The 19,125-nt window shown below is 41.2% G+C and overlaps 2 protein-coding genes across 2 annotated transcripts in view; one reads left to right on the forward strand and one right to left on the reverse strand.

Moving 5' to 3' along the window:
- LOC141017104 (verrucotoxin subunit beta-like) overlaps positions 1 to 1,409 on the reverse strand; it is a 7,746-nt gene extending 6,337 nt beyond the window's left edge. Inside the window, exon 1 of the mRNA XM_073491721.1 lies at positions 1,337 to 1,409. Coding sequence (XP_073347822.1) covers positions 1,337 to 1,409 — 73 coding nt within the window. The remainder of the gene's footprint in view (positions 1 to 1,336) is intronic.
- LOC141017312 (uncharacterized) lies at positions 879 to 18,755 on the forward strand. Its single transcript, XM_073491980.1, has 4 exons — positions 879 to 976; positions 6,339 to 6,433; positions 15,331 to 15,419; positions 15,930 to 18,755. Exon 4 carries the CDS (start codon positions 16,101 to 16,103, stop codon positions 17,868 to 17,870), a length of 1,770 nt encoding a protein of 589 aa, XP_073348081.1. The 5' UTR covers positions 879 to 976; positions 6,339 to 6,433; positions 15,331 to 15,419; positions 15,930 to 16,100; the 3' UTR covers positions 17,871 to 18,755.
- The last annotated feature ends 370 nt before the right edge of the window (positions 18,756 to 19,125 follow it).

The following is a 19,125-nucleotide window of genomic DNA, read 5'->3' on the forward strand; positions in this document are numbered from 1 at the left end:
TTTTCCTTTTCAAAACTAGCGTCAAACATGTCCCTTTATGACCTTGTTTTGTGAGTATATGTACAGTTGCAGTCAAAAGTTGAGAGTAAAGAAAACGTACATCATGGCAGGTTTCAGTTCCAGTGATTTCTACAGTTCTCCTTTTTCTGTGATGGAATGAGTGCAACACAAACTACTTTATCACGAGAAACATTCATGAACTTTGCTTCAAATCTGAATCTGGGTCTTGACCAAAGACCAAATCTGCTGGCTCAAAAATATACATACAGTAATTCTAACAATCAGTTTCTGTGATTATAGAAAGTTGTGTGAATCCGGGTTTCTTTGTATCATGGCCTCTTAACTTCTTCTGAGTGATTTTATGATTGATGTTGCTGGTCTTGTGTGATACAGCCACTAGACTCAGACACAAACACTACAATGGAAAAGTCTAAAGAGCTCAGCATTGATCAGAAAGAGCACATTATTGATCTGAACAAGTCAGGAAAGTCACTTGGAGTCATTTCCAATCTGTTTGGAGGTGAGAAGGCCTTTAACTTCAACAACACCATACTCCCTGTCCAGCATGCTGCTGGTAGTATGATGCTGTGGGGCTGGTTTGCTGTCAGTGGATCTGCTGCTCTAAAGAGAGTAAATGGAAAAATGAAGAAGGAGGATTACAAATTATTCAGGAAAGCCTAAAATCATCAGCAGAAGTGAACCCTTATTTGTGACTGCTTCCATTATGCTTATTAGTCATTGATTATTTTTGGAAGTTTTCAAGATGTGTTGCAATGCAACAACTTCTCTTTCACTTTCACTTTCACATCTGTGAAGGGTTTCCGAGAAATGGTCCCACTGTTACGAAGGCATTAATTATGTTAACCTCAGCTCCAGCCCTACACAGGCAGGCGTGTTCCCTGTATATATACAGCAGCCGCAGACTAAGCTGAAGCAGAACTCGCCCTCCTTTCCTGAATCAGAGACAATCTGAGCGGTAAGTTGCTGAACAGCTGTTAGTTCCTTCTTTCATATGTTCTGGTGTTTATGTGATAGTGAGGATTTTAGTCTTATAAAAATTGTTGCATAGTATAACAAATACACTCTTGTCAATTGTGGCAGTGAGGTTAATGCACAGCACAGAGGTGAGACTCGTTATATATACAGGTGCATAAAAAAAAATGTAGTACCATGGAAAAGTTTTGTTTTGTGATAAATAGCACTGCAGGTAAGAGGAAAAACATGTTGTTTTTGTCCCTTTTAAGATTTTTCCGATTTTTTAAAAAATTGGCTGCCCTCAACTCACAAGTTCAGACCAGCAGCCACCATCTTGTTGTGATTACATGTCAATACTTACCAGGAAGTGTATCACTGCGGCAGTCGTACAGCATCCCCAGGCTGAACGGCCGGCCGAGCGCTGCCAACTCCATCGTTCGCTGCAGGGTCCATCCCTAGACCAGAAAAAACAGAAAGTATTTACTTCACTTCTGTGACTGTCCTGCTGTCCAAACCTCATAATGCTAATTTCAATGATTTGTGTGTTTTCCCGTTTAAAGACTATTTGATTTGCTGTGTATTAAGAAACTTCCTTAACATTTGGGCCAACAAACTGATACAAATCCAAACTAGAAAAAAATAAAAGGCTCTTTTTCATCATTTATGAAAAGTCACGTTTGTTTTTTACCTGATGATTATTATTATTTAATTTAGAGGTGAGACTACAGGTGCATTTAAAAAACAATGTAATCCCATGGAAAAGTTTTTTTTCTGTAATTTATTTTTAAATGACAGAATCATTACGTGTTCAACACAATATAATAGACAGAGCTTTTATAAATTTCTAAATCACAATTAGGACTATGTATAATGTCCTTTATACTTGCATTTGTATATGGCAGCAGTTTATGGATCTCAACTTTTCTGACAGTGTATGTATATAATAATAATAATAATAATAATACATTTTATTTGTACAGCGCTTTTAAAAACTCTCAAAGACACTTTACAAGAATGGAATACATACAAGAATACATAAAATCAAGTGCATGGTGCATAAACTCAAGTGCATAGTGCGATAGAGGAGAAATATGTAGTAAAAAGAACAGTGTATGAGGATATGGATCTGTGTAGGTTTTTGGGAGAACAGGTTGAGTACAGCAAACTGCTACAGGTGCAGATGAAAAGCGAGTTTGAAGAGGTGGGTTTTGAGTAATGACTTGAAGGTGGATGAGTCTGGGCAGTCACGGATGTGTTTGGGGAGGGAGTTCCAGAGGGAGGGGGCAGCAATGGAGAAGGCTCTATCCCCCCAGGTACGGTGCTTGGTCCTGAGGGGGGGTGAGAGAAGGTTAGCGTCTGAGGATCTGAGGTTTCGAGAAGGAGTGTGGTGGTGGAGCATGTCCATGAGGTAGGGAGGGGCCTGGTTGTGGAGGGCTTTATGGGTGAGTAGGAGGAGCTTGAAGTTGATTCGGTGAGGGACAGGGAGCCAGTGAAGGTTTTGGAGTACGGGGGTGATATGTTCACGGGAGCGGGTGTGGGTGAGGAGGCGGGCAGCAGAGTTTTGGATGTATTGAAGTTTATTGAGGACTTTGGAAGATGAGCCATAGAGGATGCTGTTGCAGTAGTCCAGTCTTGAAGTGATAAATGCGTGGATGAGAGTCTCAGCTGCAGAGAAGGAGAGTAGTGGGCGGAGGCGGGCAATGTTTTTTAGATGGAAGAAAGCAGTTTGGGTGAGGCGGCTGATGTGCTGTTCGAATGAAAGAGTACTGTCCATGATGATGCCAAGGTTACGGATGGAGGGAGAGGGAGACAGGTTGATGTTGTCAAAGCTGAGGGTGAAGTTCTGGGTCGATGTGGTGAGATGTTTTGGGCCAATGAGTATGATTTCAGATTTGTCACTGTTGAGTTTGAGAAAGTTTTTTTGCAGCCAAGATTGTAGTTCTGACAGGCAGTTTGTGAGGGTAGAGTGGGTGGCAGGGGTGATGGATTTTGTGGAGATGTGGAGTTGGATGTCGTCGGCATAGCAGTGAAAACGGAGACCATGCCGACGGATGATGGAGCCAAGGGGTAGTAGATAGATGATGAAGAGGAGTGGACCGAGCACTGAGCCCTGGGGGACGCCTTGAAGCAGGGGGGCAGTGGAGGAGGAGCAGTTGTTGACATGGATGAACTGTTGTCTGTCTGAGAGGTAGGATTTGAGCCAGGAGAGAGCGGAGCCAGTGATGTTGAGAAATGTTTGTAGGCGGGACAGGAGGATGGAGTGGTTGATGGTGTCGAAGGCTGCAGTGAGGTCAAGGAGGATGAGTATACTGAGGTGGCCGGAGTCTGAAGAGAGGAGGAGGTCATTGGTAATTTTCAGGAGAGCGGTTTCGGTGCTGTGTTTGGGGCGAAATCCAGATTGAAAAGGTTCGTATAGTTCATGAGAGTGGAGGTGGGTTCGGATTTGTGAGGCGACAACACGTTCCAGAATCTTTGACAGGAAAGGGAGGTTTGAGATGGGACGGAAGTTTGAGATGATGTCAGGATCCAGGCCGGGTTTTTTGAGGATGGGGGTGACAGCGGCCAGTTTGAGGGATTCGGGGACAGAGCCAGAGGAGAGGGAGGAGTTAATAATGATGGCGATTAATGGGGAGATTGTAGGGAGGCAGGATTTCACGATGGAGGATGGGATAGGGTCCAGAACAGAAGTCGAGTTTTTTATCTTGGTGATAATGGGGAGGAGTTCCAGGGGAGAGACAGGGGTAAACTGTGACAGAGGTTGAGTAGTGGTGGTGGTGGTGGGGGGGGTGAGAGGTGGAGAGGCTGACATGGGGGGGGGAGTGCGTAGTTGGTTGTAGATAGTGTCAATCTTAGACTGAAAGGATGCCAGGAAGGAGTTGCGTTTGTTGACTGTGAAGGAGGTGAGGGTGTTGTCGCAGGGTTTGAGGAGTTTGTTGATGGTGGAGAAGAGAGTCTTGGGGTTGTTGGAGCCAGAGTGAATAAGCTGAGAGTAGTAGGTGGACCGTGCAGCAGTGAGGGCGTTTTTGTAGTCTGAGAGGTGGTCTGTGTAAATGTTGAGATGGACTGTGAGACCGGTTTTCTTGTAGAGTCTTTCAAGCTGGCGTTTACGGATTTTCATTTGACGGAGTTGGGGAGTGTACCAGGGAGCTGAGTGGGTGAAAGAGACTGATTTGGTTTTGAGGGGGGCCAGGTTATTGAGGCAGAGGGACAGTGTGTCATTGTAATGGTTGACCAGGTCCGTGGGGTTAAAAGTTAAAGGGGGGGTGGACAGTGTGTTGGCCAACAAGTCAGAAAAAGCTGAGGGGGAGATGGATTTAATGTTCCTGAAGGTAATGTTGCGTTTGAGTTTTGGGGGACGCAGGGGGGTGATGAAATCCATGATGATGGCCAGGTGATCAGAGATCTGTAGGTTGAGGCTGGAGAGTTTATTAAGGGTGAGACCGGCAGAGCAGACTAGGTCCAGGATGTGGCCGCGACAGTGGGTGGGGAAGTTGACATGCTGAGTGAATTGAAGGCAATGAAGCAGTTCCAGGAGGTCTGTTGCACTTTTGGAGTTAGGGTCATCGATATGGATATTGAAATCACCCAGCAGCAGAATTGAGGGGGATATGGCGGATAGCTGGGTGAGGAATTCGGCGAGGTCTGAGAGGAAGGAGTGGTTTGGTTTGGGGGGACGGTAGATGATGGTGATGACCAGGGGGGTGGGACCAGGCAGTTTGAGGGCAATATGTTCGAAAGACTGAGCAGGAGGGATGGAGATAGTGGATGCAAGGAAATTTTTCTTGAAGATGGCAGCAACGCCACCACCCCGTCCGTCAGGGCGTGGTTTGTCAATGTAGGTGTAGCCAGTGGGTGTGGTCTGATTTAGGGAGAGGTAATCGAGAGGTTTGTGCCAGGTTTCGGTTAGACAGAGGAGGTCGAGTTTATTTTCAGTGATTAGTTCATGTAGGATGGCACTTTTGTTGGTCAGAGAGCGGGTGTTGAGTAGGACCAGTTTGAGGTGTTTTTGGATCTGAGTCGAGGAGGGGGTGGCAGGAGTGCAGTGTATGGGGAGCAAGTTGTTGTTTTTCTTCATAGTCCTGGATGTACAGCATGGGCGGGGTGGTCTCTGTGTTATGATGGATTGTATGGGGAATGTTTCAGGTGGGAGGGATAATGACTGGTTGGGTCGTACGGGGGCGCTAGTGAGCTGGACAGTGGTCTGTGCCTCTGCTGGCGAGGGATGAGGAAGAGTGTCGGTGAAGGGGGTGTGTGGTGTATATACATATATATGTGTGTATATATATACATATATATGTATATATATACATATGTGTATATATGTATATGTGTGTGTGTGTATATATATATATATACATATACATAAACATATATATAGATATATATATACATATATATATATACATATACACACATATATATATGTATATATATGTATATATGTGTGTGTATATATATATATACATATACATATATACATAAACATGTATATAGATATATATATACATATATACATATATATACACACATATATATGTATATATATATATATATAAAAATATATATATATGTATATATGTGTGTATATATATATATATATATATATATACATATACATATATACATAAACATATATATACATATATATATACATATATATACACACATATATATATGTATGTGTATATATATATATATATATATATATATATATATATATATATATATATTACATGAAGATTTTTGCTCAGTGTTATGGTCATACTGAAGACCTACTAGTAACAGAATAGGCACCCAGTAGTTAAATAATAACTAAGGTATATATTCTTTGAAAGATCCTGAATTGTGACGCCCTTATTTCTTAACTTCACATCTTGTTCTCATGCACCTACATATATGTATTGGTACATACTGTACTGGCACACTGTTAGTCCAAGTCTGTTAGTCCAGACTGTGATCTAAAGCGTTACCAGTATTGTTACTCACGGCTGATATTCTTCTACATTTACAGAAGAAACAGAGTAAAGTGTGCAGGAGTAGGCAGTTTAGTGATGATGACATTTGCCAGTTTAATGTCATTCTCTTTCCGTCTCAATTCTCCTTCTTATCTAACTTACAGCTAACTTACATGAATACCTGTTGTATTGTTGTGGACCTTATCTTGTTGAAAGAGGAATCAAACACTGCTTACATCAGTTTTCAGGATAGAGAGCTAATTAGCTGGTCAGGTGCAGCACATTAAAAAGATCATTAATGTACCTGCAGATGTCTGTCTGTGCAGAAAGGATGACTAAATGTGAATAAAAGTCAGACTTTCAAATAGGAATAGGTCCATCAAAAGTAACTTCCTCTTTTTGTTTTAGGAATTTGGAGAACGAGGTGTAAATCCAAAGCAGCACTTTGAAATATCAGCATCAGATTCTGAGCTGTGCGACTGGACTGAGAACAGTCAACAGAGGTTTGTCTTAATTCATTTCCATTATCTGTTTTCTTCTGTTTCTTTGTATTTAATGTGAGAGTGTCAGGGATGTCAAGACGGAGCACGGAGCAAAACTGTAGAGGAGCCGTTCCGCAACGTACATGCAACCAGTGGCATCACCAGGTCTAACATTTACTTGGTGTTAATGCTCTCTCATCTCATGTGTTCCCATGGATGGTGGTCCTGCTTGAGTTCTATTATAATTATTATTATTATTATTATTATTGTTATTACTGTTATAATTATTACTATTCATATCTCAATTAGTAAAACTTTACTACTGTTGTGGCTGCTGAGTCCAGTTCTAATCCAGGTTCCTGTCTCTTAAAAGGCAGTTTCTTCTCAACACTGTTGCCTAGTGCTTGCTCATGGGGGAAATGTTTGGTCTCTGTCAATACATTAATCAATGAGTATGGTTTAGACCTGCTCAATTTGGAAAAGCGTCATGAGATGACTTTTGTTGTGAAATGCCGCTATACAAATAAAGATTGATTGACTGATTGATGCTGTCAGGGATTTTATGGTTCCAGCACAAACTGTGGTCACACCTAATATTCAGTAGCCTGTGGGTTGTGAGTTGGGGCCTCCGTGGATCCCCTACAGATCTTTGATTGGTGTGTTGGGATGATGTTGGGATCTTGGGAACTTGGAGGCCAGGTTAACACCTTGAAGTCTTTGTCAAGTTCCCTGGGTGTTACAGTGTGTTGGCACACATCATCCTGCCATGTTTGCTGGACCCAACGTTTTCCAGCCGAACATTGCATTGTAAAAAGATGATCAATGATATACTCTTCACACATCAGTGGTTTTAATGTTGACCGGCATATATATCTATATATATACACATATATATATATATATATATACACACATATATATATATACATATATGTGTATATATATATATATATATATATATATACATATATATATATATATATATATATATATATATATATATACATATATATATATATGTATTACGTTTATAATTTTCAGGGAGAAAGAAGTAGATCTAGAATATGAACAAAACAGTTTTACCAAAATAAAAAATGTACAGTCTGTGTGCAACAGGACCCAAGTTACAAAAAATGATCAGCGTTTTATCAGATTAATGTCAACGATGGAGGAAAGAAAAGACTCAGACAAACATATTGAAGTTCATTGCTCTGTGTGACATTTTGCAAACATTCAAGTCAAGACACCAAATCACAATACATGTCATTCAGGCATTCAGGGCTGTGTGGTTTGTCCCGTTTGTCCTAGTGGTGTTGCCTTACCTTGCTGTCCACTTGGCGAATTCGCTCAACCAATTATATTCGGGATACAATGGTGATTGGCATGCCCCCCAGGCCCGCCCCCCAGGCCCACCCCCTTGCTGACAAAAACCGCCCACTAACAAAAATCACTCGCGCGCGAGCAGGGGAAAGTATTGCGAGTGGACTCTGCGCACGCTCGAGCTGTTTTTCTCCTCGCAGGCTACAATATTGCTTGAGGGGGCAGAGATGCAGGATACAAAATAGCTCACGAGTGCTTTGAAAGCGCTCGGAAAAAAAAAATGTGCGTGCGGATCCAGTTTGCGCGCGAGCAAGTCTCATTGCTGGCGCGCAGTTTATGTCAGTATTCTAATAGAATAGAATAGATAGAATAGAATAGATATACTTTATTGATCCCAAGCTGGGAAATTAAGGTGTAGCAGCAGCATTACACACAGAGACAAATGACAAGACAGTGAAATAAAGAGAACATCCTAGACATATTAACATAACAATATAAAATGTAATATAAAAAATGTATATATACAAAAAATATGTATAAAAATGTATAAATGAGCAATGTTGGTGTATACACAAGCAGTATTAATTGTAGTGCAACATAAAGTATAAGGTGCAGTGAACAGATGAGGTGCAGAACAGTGTAAAAACATATAAAGTGCGTAGAGACTGTATGTTATGACCAGAGTTTCAGCTGTTATTATACAGTGTGATGGCATGTGGCAGGAAAGATTTCCTGTATCTGTCCCTTCGACAGCGGAGCTGAAGCAGCCTGTGAGAGAAGGTACTCCGCTGTCTGTCTACTGTGTGATGGAGAGGGTGCTGATCATTGTCCATGATGGATAAAAGTTTCTTCAGCGTTCTCCTCTCCACCACGGTCTCAAAAGAGTCCAGCCTGAGACCGAGTACGGAGCCAGCCTTTTTGATGATTTTATCAAGTCTGTTAGTGTCGCTGGCTCTGATGCTGCTGCCCCAACACACAGCAGCAAAGAAAATTGCTCCGGCAACAACAGACTGGTAGAAGATCTCCAACATCTTGCTGCACACGTTGAAGGATCTCAGCTTCCTCAGGAAATAGAGTCTGCTCATCCCCTTCTTGTACACAGCCTCGGTATTAGTTTTCCAGTCCAGTCTGTTGTCTATCACCACTCCCAGGTACTTGTAGTCATCCACCTCTTCCACCACCTCCCCCCTGATCCGTAGTGGCTGTGAAGGCATCTTCTTCCTCCTGAAGTCAATCACCATCTCTCTGGTCTTGTTGACATTCAGCCTCAGGTGATTCTGTTCGGACCACTCAACAAAGTTGTCTACCAGTGTCCTGTACTCCCCCTCCTCTCCCTCTCTTACACACCCGACAACAGCTGAGTCGTCAGAAAACTTCTGCAGGTAACACGACTCAGAGTTGTACTGAAAGTCAGTGGTGTATAAGGTGAAGAGGAAGGGAGAAAGCACAGTTCCCTGTGGAGCTCCTGTATCACTGACCACCACATCAGACAGGACACTGCCCAGACGGACAAACTGTGGCCTGCCTATCAAGTAGTCAGTAATCCAGGAGATCCATGCGTCGTCAACACCCATCACCTGCAGCGTCTCACCCAGTAGCAGAGGTTGAATGGTGTTGAAAGCACTGGAGAAATCAAAGAATGTGATCCTCACAGTGCCTCCTCCACCATCCAGATGCATATGGGCTCGTTGCAGCAGGTAGATGACAGCATCATTGACTCCTAAATAGGGCTGATAGGCAAATTGCAAAGGGTCCAGATACGTCCTCACCTGTGGCCTCAGCTAGGCTAAGACCAGTCTCTCCAGGACCTTCATCACATGAGATGTGAGGGCGACTGGTCTGTAGTCTGCCGGGTCGGATGGTCTCGACTTCTTGGGGACTGGAACCAAGCAGGATGTCTTCCACAGCAGGGACTTTCTCCAGACTCAGGCTCAGGTTGTACAGATGTGCCAGTACAGGAGACAGCTGGCTGGCACAGGTCTTCAGGATCCTGGGTGTGATGCCATCAGGGCCTGCAGCCTTTCGCTGGTGTAGTCTTTCCAGCTGCCTCTTTACCTGGCCTGTAGTCACCGTTGGGAATATCCTATCCCCATATACGTAGCCTATCACATGTAGAAATTTGGATGTATCAGTGGTTTGGAGAAACATTAACTTCTTACATTATATCCTGCAGACTGGGCTGCTTTGAATCCATTTTCCTTCATACGAAAGGGTCACTTCCATTGCCAGCCTCCCTTATAGCCAACTGGCATAAAAACAACAAACACTTGACCTCCATGGCAAATATATCAAGGGGGGAAATTTCTTTTAATACTCTTATCAACATGGGAGTGGACAAATATGCTTGCTTTAATGCAAATTTATGTTTATTATTATTTCAACAATCCAAAGCAATGACAAATACTGTCCAGAATATTCTCCAGAATAACCTCAAGCCCAACAAGCAACAACAGACATACTGACCTGAATGTAACACTTAGTAATACTAACACAATGTAGTGTCCAACTTTACACTTGTAAAGGTTAACTACACAATGTTAATTGGCCTGCTAGCTCTTGAGGTGTATGGGCTGTCGTCCTCGAAAGGTGTCGGTGTGTAGTATGTTGATAAAAGATTCCGCGGAGGCAAGGCTGGGTGGATTTGACAGAGCAATCTTTATTGAAACAGATTTCAAGCCAGCGTCCGAACCAGAGTGTGCACTCCCTGGTATTCTCAAATCTTGGCAAAGTGATGCCCAAAATGCTTTGCCCTCTGCTCTATCAGAACTCCTCTCTGACCCTCAGTCTAAGGAGATCAACCAAAATCACCCCCGTTCTCTGGTGTGTGTGTCTTTTTAGAGTCTATTCGCTCAGGCCCGCCTATTTCTCTAATTGTTTACTTTTTGGGGAACTGAGGGCCCTCTATCCTGTGGGAAAAGGATGGGTCTGCATAACATCTCTCTCTCAAGGGAATATGTGTACATGGAGATGTGTGCGTTACTATGTTGATGTTAGTCTCTATATACTTAAATGGAAATGTGTACATTAAATCAACCCTGAACCTCTTCCTATGCTTAGATGGAAATGTATACATTGAACCTCTGAATTCCTCAGTCCTTGGTGTGGGCCTCTTCCTTTAGCTATTCTCTGAAGCACACTACAGAACTAATGTGTTGTTATCCTGAACATGAGACCTCTACATTGTCTCCTTCCCAAATATACTTAAAGGAAAGCATTTGATCCTGTCCCATCCTGTCCTGTCACTCAGAGCTCAGGAGGTATAAGAAACACTCAGACACTACACTCTCTGCATCAGCTGTGTGCTTGGCCAGCAAGTGATATTTGAGACTCGACGTACTCCGATGGTAACTCAGTTCACATCTACAGTAATTGCAAATAACTTTGTTCTTGTCGAGAGAACCATCTGGCAGGGCTTTGAAGCTGAACTTGCCATTCAAATTTCTGCTCAAGGAGGTTTGTTTCTGCTGCCATCGACAGCATTACTGCTGCATCGCTTCCTGATTTCCTAAACTATGGAGTGGGCTGAGGGTCATAGTGCGTGTCAAAAAAATGAACGGCGTTAAGAGGAATTTGCGTTAATGCGTTATCGCTTTAACTTTGACACCCTTAATATTTAATCAATAAAGTACAAATTCAGGAGGTTGTACTGGAATATTGCATGCTTGCTGAGACTCTGCTCTATCAACATATAACTTTAGATTTCTTAATAGTTAAAACATTTTTTCTTTTCAAAATTGAAACCTGTTTCATCCAAAGTCTCAAGAAGCCTCAGCCTCACTTCCCAGAGTGTCACTACTGTTACAGCTTTGTAATAGTCTTTGTATGGTGTTAGCAAGGTAACTGCTCGGTGCTTTTTTAAAGTTACACACAGCTGACAAGCAAATAAATTCCTGCAGCTTCACCATTTCTTTTTAACATGTAGTAGCCTTATCGTTATCTTCAGGGCATGTCTATCAAGTACAGTTACACATCCTGGAGCAAAAAGGGCTTGATATAACAACAAGGCTAATGCTAGCTGAGTTGCGCTGTGACGTTACAAATACAAAAAGCAACACACAAAACAACAGTTACCAGCACCAAACCTACTACTAGCTATTTACACTATCTGGCTTCATAACATTCACAAAGTCTGTCTTGGCTGCCTCTTAATGTTACAACATTAGTTCACTGTTGCCCCAGAGTAGGAGTAGTACCACTATTAGATTCGAAAGGCTGCTACAACTAAAAAATTAACAGCAAAACAAAATAAAACATTGCAAAATGTACAGCTTTCATGAAGTTAGGTCATCAACCAAGCTGCTTTCTGCATCAAAAGACTCCACATCTAATTTGAAGAAGCACCTTGAGGGATTACATTTTTTTATTGTCATGCTAAAGTGCTTGTTGTTAACTAATTACCTTAGCTGAAATTAACGATATGTATCACTAATTATAGTGATACATATCGACAACCTGGAGTAGTTAGTAATAAGTAATTAGCCACCTTGATTAGGTATTAGGGGTGCACGCGTGTAGATGTATTTGGTCTGAGCCAACTTGGCACAGACGTCACGGTTCGGTGCATCCAGTCATACGCAGATACATCTGACTGCTATGTGGCGAGGGCATATGTCAATGGGCGAGATTATAACTGTTCTGATCCACTCTCCAATCGAGTAAGTAGTGCTAAAAGCTGTTGAAAAGTACAAGAATGTAATCACATGTTGAACACGCTCTCTACAGACAGCATCACTTAGATGTGTCAATCACCAGAGGGGAAATAAATAAATAAATACATACAAACCAACTTCTCCCCACTGTTTTAAGCAGCCTCTAGGTGTGAAAGCAGACAGGACCGGACATCAGCGAAGTAATTAACATTTGCATTAGGGGTGGGAATCATAGGGTACCTCACGATACGATACGATACGCAATACATAGCCCACGATACCGATAATAGCTTGTCAATGTCAATCTGTAAATTAAATGTACAGAACTGTAGAACAACTATGAAAGCAAATTATTGTAAAAACATTTCTGTATAAAAGTCACATATGAAAATACAAATGTTAGTGCTTTGCAAGCTAAACTAACTTGTGTATGTAAACCTTGACACATTTTAGTGCTTCAACTTTTTAAAGCATGACAAACCTGTTTTGTGTATATCTGGACACATTTAACTGCTTTTCAACTTGTTTTATGTAAACCTGAGCACATTTCAATTCATGAGTGCACTTCTCTGAGTTGTGATTAGCACCGGTATGGGCCTCATGCAGCGCCCTTGTTTGTGGCACATAGGAGTGTATTTCCCACTCATTCATTTTCGACCACGCTGTACAGGCGGAGGTCCTTGCAAATAAACCCAGTGATGGACTTCGTAATACTGGCAGCCCTCAGGGACGAGAGAGGAAGCTTTGCGTTAAACATTGCCTTCACCGCTGCACCACTTACAGCGTGAGCATTAGAGATGGGATTTATGGCTCTTTGAGGGGAGCCATTCAAAAAACTGGCTCATTTGACTGATTTTTATATTTATTAAGTTTTAAGAAGCCAGCCTGGTGGTAACTCATTTTATCTTGGAAATAATCACTGGGAGGTTGATGGGGTGAGATTTGGAACAAAATAATGCAAAATTAGATATCCCACCAATATCTGAGTTTGAATTATTCTGAAATATTGATTATAACCTCATTTGACATGTGTGGACTAGATTTTAAAGTCTGATCTGGATTCATTGTAAATATTCCACAAGGTTGCGCCATATGACTCTGCTTTGACAGTGACATCACTATTGCCTGAGTCAGTTGGCTCTCTTCTCACCTCTGCCACTTTCACTGTTGGGTGTTGTGTTTTCAAGTGTCTATGCAAATTATTTGTTGAACCGGACTTAAAAGAAATATTTTTCTGACAAATATTGCATTTTGCCTTACTGTCTTCCACAAGAGAAAAGTGCATCCAAATGCTGCTCCGTTTCCTTTGGCTCATTTTGTCCAAACAACAACGTCACAACAGACTGACTGTCCTCCTCCTAATTAATATACAGTTCCCATCGTTCATGTTAACGAGCCGTTCAAAAGAATCGGTTCGTTCGTGAACGTCACAACACTAGTGAGCATTAGCCACTTTCTCAACAAGCAGATCAGAGTGGAGGCATTGCAAGCGGCCATGAAACCATGGAGTAGCGACACGGGGGAGTCAAATTGGCAGGGAAATCTGTTTAGAGCTGCTTATTCTTTTAATTAAAATATTAATGTTCCAGCGGATTGATACGAGTAGTGCATCAGAAAGGATGACGATCGATATTTTGTCCCACCCCTAATTTGCATCATGTTTACATTTGTTTTTTTATCAGCCCCTCAGAAAAATTTGACTTATGTCAGATTTATGTTCACTGTCTACTGTTTAATACACTTAGAAGCAAGGTGAGGCAGCTTTTGGTTTCTACCCTCTCCACCTGTGGAACAAGCTTCCTGAATACCTGAGGTCTGCTAAAACTGTCAGCTTTTTTCTAATGTCTTAATTCAGTGGAACAAACACTACTGCACTACTGTAAGATGAAAATTAATGAAAAGTAACCTTGACTTATGCTTTCGGGATTTTTGTCCTGTTGTACGGAAAATTGTACTGAATTGTTACCCCTGTACCGAGGTATGTGCCGTACCATGACTTCTGTGTACTGTTACACCCATATTAGTATTCCAGTCTGCTAGCGAGCTGGCTGCTGGCTTGTTACCATTAGTGGCAGAGAAGCTGGCTGGCTGGTTGGTTAATGTGGCTAACTGTCAAGCTAATGAGTGAGGAGTGACAAAACAATGGCAAAATAAAATCTGTTTATTGGCGACACATGATAAGACACATAATTCTCATCAGATTGTTTAGATGTGTCTGGAGGCCCTAAACTGCTGCAGTTGTAGTCAGTATGTAGTATTTAGTAACATTAGTGCTCTTTGTGACCTGGTGAGAACAGTAAAGACATCTCTCCAGTCAAATACTTGTTTTTTTAAAGTGTTACTGTGGCAAGAAAAATAAATGTAGAATGAATGTTTTGTACTTATATATTTTTCTCTGGAGACAGTCATAAGGTCGTTCCCAGAAACACGTATTAACTACGTTCTGAGTGACCCAGAAAAATGGGCTCAACAAGACGATTTTGAAGTATTACGAAAGTAATTAAAAGTAATTAGAATATGTTTCTTAACTTGAGCAATTAAATTTAATGATGACAAACATTTTCAATATTGCCTGCCTAAACTATAAATGTTGCTGGCAGATTGTAAGTCATTACTGGGTATATTACTGTCTTTCAATGAACAATACACTTACAAAACAGGAAGAAATACGTGATAGAAAATTCCTTGTTTCCAGACTGAAAGAACATGACTCCATGCAGCTTTTTGCTGTTTGCATCAGACTTTGGACACTTCACCTCCTCGGAGATGCTTTCCTCAGCAGTGACTATTAACACAAGATAGTTAGTGTAAATTATAAATGGGTAATGTTTTCAATATATCAGTGTTCCCAACAATGCTTATCAAGACACACGAGGTCTTAGAATATGATTACTGTACCATAAACACAACTATGCACACTAAGGCACTTTGTCCTTTCTTGTATTGTAGGAGTTTTGGAGATAATCCAGCAGCTTTTCGAAAGGTCAACAACTCTTGCTTCCTAAACCAGATGACTGGGCTAAGAACAGCCAACAGAGGTTTGTTGTCATTCATCGTCAGCACTGTTTTTTGTTTTTTGTTATTAAGTTAAGTATTTTAACTGCACAGGTTAACTCCTGCAGACCCTGCATCGTAGCTGCTAGATTGAACCAAACTCCAGAAGTGAACTGATTCAAATTGCTGAATTTGACATCAACAAAGCTTAACATTTAACATCAATTGGCTGCCTATCAGCATGATCTGAAGCTCTCTAATAGGATATTTATTACTTTGATGCTCTCTGACTCATGTAGACTCTTACTTAAGAGAGTATCATTGTTTTATTTGATTTGGTGGATTTTCTGTCCATTACAGTATTAAAATCATACCTGTCATTGTCTGTGGGAGAAAACAAGCTCACAAAGTTTATTAACCATCCAGCACCAGAGCAACTGTTGCATGATTATAATCTGCAAACATCAAAACAAATTGGTATACTGTCATGGTTGCTGCAACCTTGGGTGAATTAAGCATTTTCATTTCTTACTTTTTTATTCCAATATATGCAGATTCAGACCAGACGACACTTCTCATCAGCGGAGGCAACAATCACGAGCAAGACAAATGAACTTTGGCCACAAGAGGCTGTCCATTTTCTCATTAGAAATATCTCTTCAGAGGGCTGGCCCTGGTACCAACTGATCATTACTTTAATACTGGTGACATAGTTACTCTCCACAATGTTATCTAGAGTTAGGTCCTTCTGGACGAATGTCAAATCACTTGTTTTTGGATCTAACTCAAGTGTTGCTGAAGAAAAAGAGCAAACCAATACTTTCTCTGATTCACATCCTGTCAATCCACAACCAAATAATGGTAATTCTGGGGAACAAGAGTGCGTTAAACGTATTGCTGATGCTGTTAAAGAAAAAAGCAAACTGACAAACGAGACAGGTCCTCTCCATGTTTATAATGTTCCCCTTGTAAAAGAAAAAATCAATATACCTGGCTGCAGGCGTTTCAGTTTTGGGAAAGAGTCCAATAAACCCAATCGCACCATCATGGTTCTCGGAGCAACTGGTTCTGGGAAGTCAACTCTCATCGATGGGATGATCAATTGCATTCTGGGTGTTGAATGGGAGGATCCACATCGGTTTAAGTTAGTTGATGAGGATCCATCGAAATCACAAGCTGAAAGCCAGACTTCTGAAGTCACTGTGTACAAGATCAACCACCAGGAGGGGTTTAAAATAGACTACTCACTGACCATTGTTGACACGCCAGGATTTGGAGATACAAGAGGCATAGAGAGAGACAGGATGATCACAGAACAGCTGCGTAACGTCTTCTCTTCTATGGATGGTGTCAGTGAAATTGATGCTATATGTTTTGTAGCTCAGGCTTCTTTAGCTCGACTCACACCAACACAGAAATATGTGTTTGACTCTGTGCTCTCAATCTTTGGCAAAGATGTGGCAGAAAACATCAGAGTGCTGGTGACATTCGCAGACGGCCAGCGTCCTCCAGTTCTAGAGGCGATCAAAGCTTCAGGTGTCCCATGTCCTAAAACACAAGACGGGCTGCCACTTCACTTCAAATTCAATAATTCAGCCTTGTTTGCAGACAACAGATCATCTGCAGTCGGCAGCATGAGGGAGGAGGATGAGGATGGAGGCTTTGATCAGATGTTTTGGAACATGGGAACAAAAAGCATGAAGAAGTTCTTTGTTGCTTTGAATGTGATTAAAACCAAAAGCTTGACGATGACAAAAGACGTCCTCAGAGAGAGACAGAGCCTCGAAAATTCAGTTGAAAATTTGCAGGTGAAGGTTAAACTTGGGTTAGCCAAGCTTGAGCAGATAAAGCAGACAAGTGAGAAACTGAAAGAGCACGAGGCAGAGATCAGCAGAAATGAGAACTTTGAGTTTTACGTCACTGTCAAAAAGCCTGTTCAAACAGATATTTCTCGTTCTGGGAAGTACATCACCAACTGTCAGCAGTGTCAACAAACCTGTCACTATCCCTGTGGAATACCCAATGATGCAGATAAAAGGGGCTGTGCTGCAATCGGATCAGATGGAAAGTGTACTGAGTGTCCAGGCAGATGTATTTGGAGTGTACATTATAATCAGAAGTACAGATGGGGGTATGAGGAGGTTCAAGAAAAACAAACAATCAAAGAGCTGCAAGAAAAGTACAATCAAGCCTCAGAGGCTAAGACACCCGTTGAAGCAATGATTGCAACACTGAGAGCTGAATATGATCGTGTGCAGGATGATGTGGTGGAACTGATGAAGAGCTCTGCTGAGTGTTTAAACAGACTTAAAGAGATAGCGCTGAAGCCAAATCCACTCTCCACTCCAGAGTACATTGACCTGCTTATTGAGGGAGAGAAATCTGATGCCAAGCCAGGCTGGAACCAACGAGTTCAGAGCCTGAACAAAATGAGAGGACAAGCAGAGACCTTGGCTAAAGTAGGCAGAGGAGAGAAACTCCTCCGTCGTCAATAATCGAACATCGAGGATAAAGTCAAGAGAGAAGACCTAAACAAATGTCAGTTGGACTAAAACCCATTCTGAGATGTATATAAAAATAAGAGGTTATAGCCAAGACAAGACAAGACTATGTCCTGAAATCTCAAGAGAAATAAGAAAAAGAAAATGTAGTCATGTGACAGAAGTCTTGTCAAATATTTTTTTTTCTTTATTTGAGTTTGTATTTGCTTCTGACTGTTTTATCATCTAACGACAAACATGTTAAAGATGCTGTTATCAACTTTTATAATCTCTTATGTAAATAAGCATCTATTAAGGACTCATCAGGGCCTTATTACCTGTCAGTTGATGCTTATTCCAAGTACCTTATTATAAAGTGCCACCCAGTAATATCTGCTTCTTGCTAAGTTTGGTTTCTTTTTTTAATCTGCTTTTCAATGTATTTTTTCGGAGATTTAAAGACATGATTGACGTGAATAATGTTTCTGTTTGATATTGATGTGTACTGAATGACATGTTCTTGTCCTGTAGTAATAAGGAGGCTTCTGCTGAAAGATGGATATGACGAGAGGTCCACAGAGAAACTGTGGCCTGTTTGCTCAGACTGAAAGCGGCTGTGGTTTTTTCACCTCGGCTGACACTTTGTCATTCTAGATTGAAAACAGGTCACAGCTGATGCTAAGCTTTACAAGTCAGAGAAGTTAATTCATGTTTTCTAAGAACTATATTATGTGACGAGAAGAAGGAGTTATGTCATCGGTGTCGTCCTAGTTTTCTTTATTGTCTTTTCATCTTATTTTTGTATATTATTGTTTTTGTTTGTAATTTTGTGATCACCTGAAAAAAAAAAAAGTGAAAACTTAAATAAAACTGGAGTGTATTTTGTACATTCCAACCAAAGTTCTGGACTTTGCTCATTTCTCTGAGGTCATCTGACCACCTTACCAGGTAACAAGTCTTTTAAACACCTTGTGGAAATCTAAAAAAATTGAAACTACTTAGACAAGATTTTTTATTTAAGAAGAGAAATTGCTAAACCTAAATTGGTGACAACATTTTATAGAACTGATTTATGGTTGTATGTTTAATACAGTTTCTGAGTGTTCTTGTGATGTGTACGTGAGTATGTCATATACACATGCGTATGTCTCAGTTATAACATCAGCACACCAATTAAATGAAAAATAACTCAATGATTAAAAGGAAATGAAAACCAACATGTAGAACTGTTGCCCTCTGATGTGTCATTGTGCACTTTGGCCCTCTGCAG

Source organism: Pagrus major, chromosome 21 (assembly GCF_040436345.1).
Source record: "Pagrus major chromosome 21, Pma_NU_1.0".
NCBI classification, from domain to species: Eukaryota; Metazoa; Chordata; class Actinopteri; order Spariformes; family Sparidae; genus Pagrus; species Pagrus major.

Bases quoted from the DNA above. Each gene is read 5' to 3' on its own strand.
- LOC141017312 (XM_073491980.1), top strand. From the start codon at position 16,101: ATGTTATCTAGAGTTAGGTCCTTCTGGACGAATGTCAAATCACTTGTT.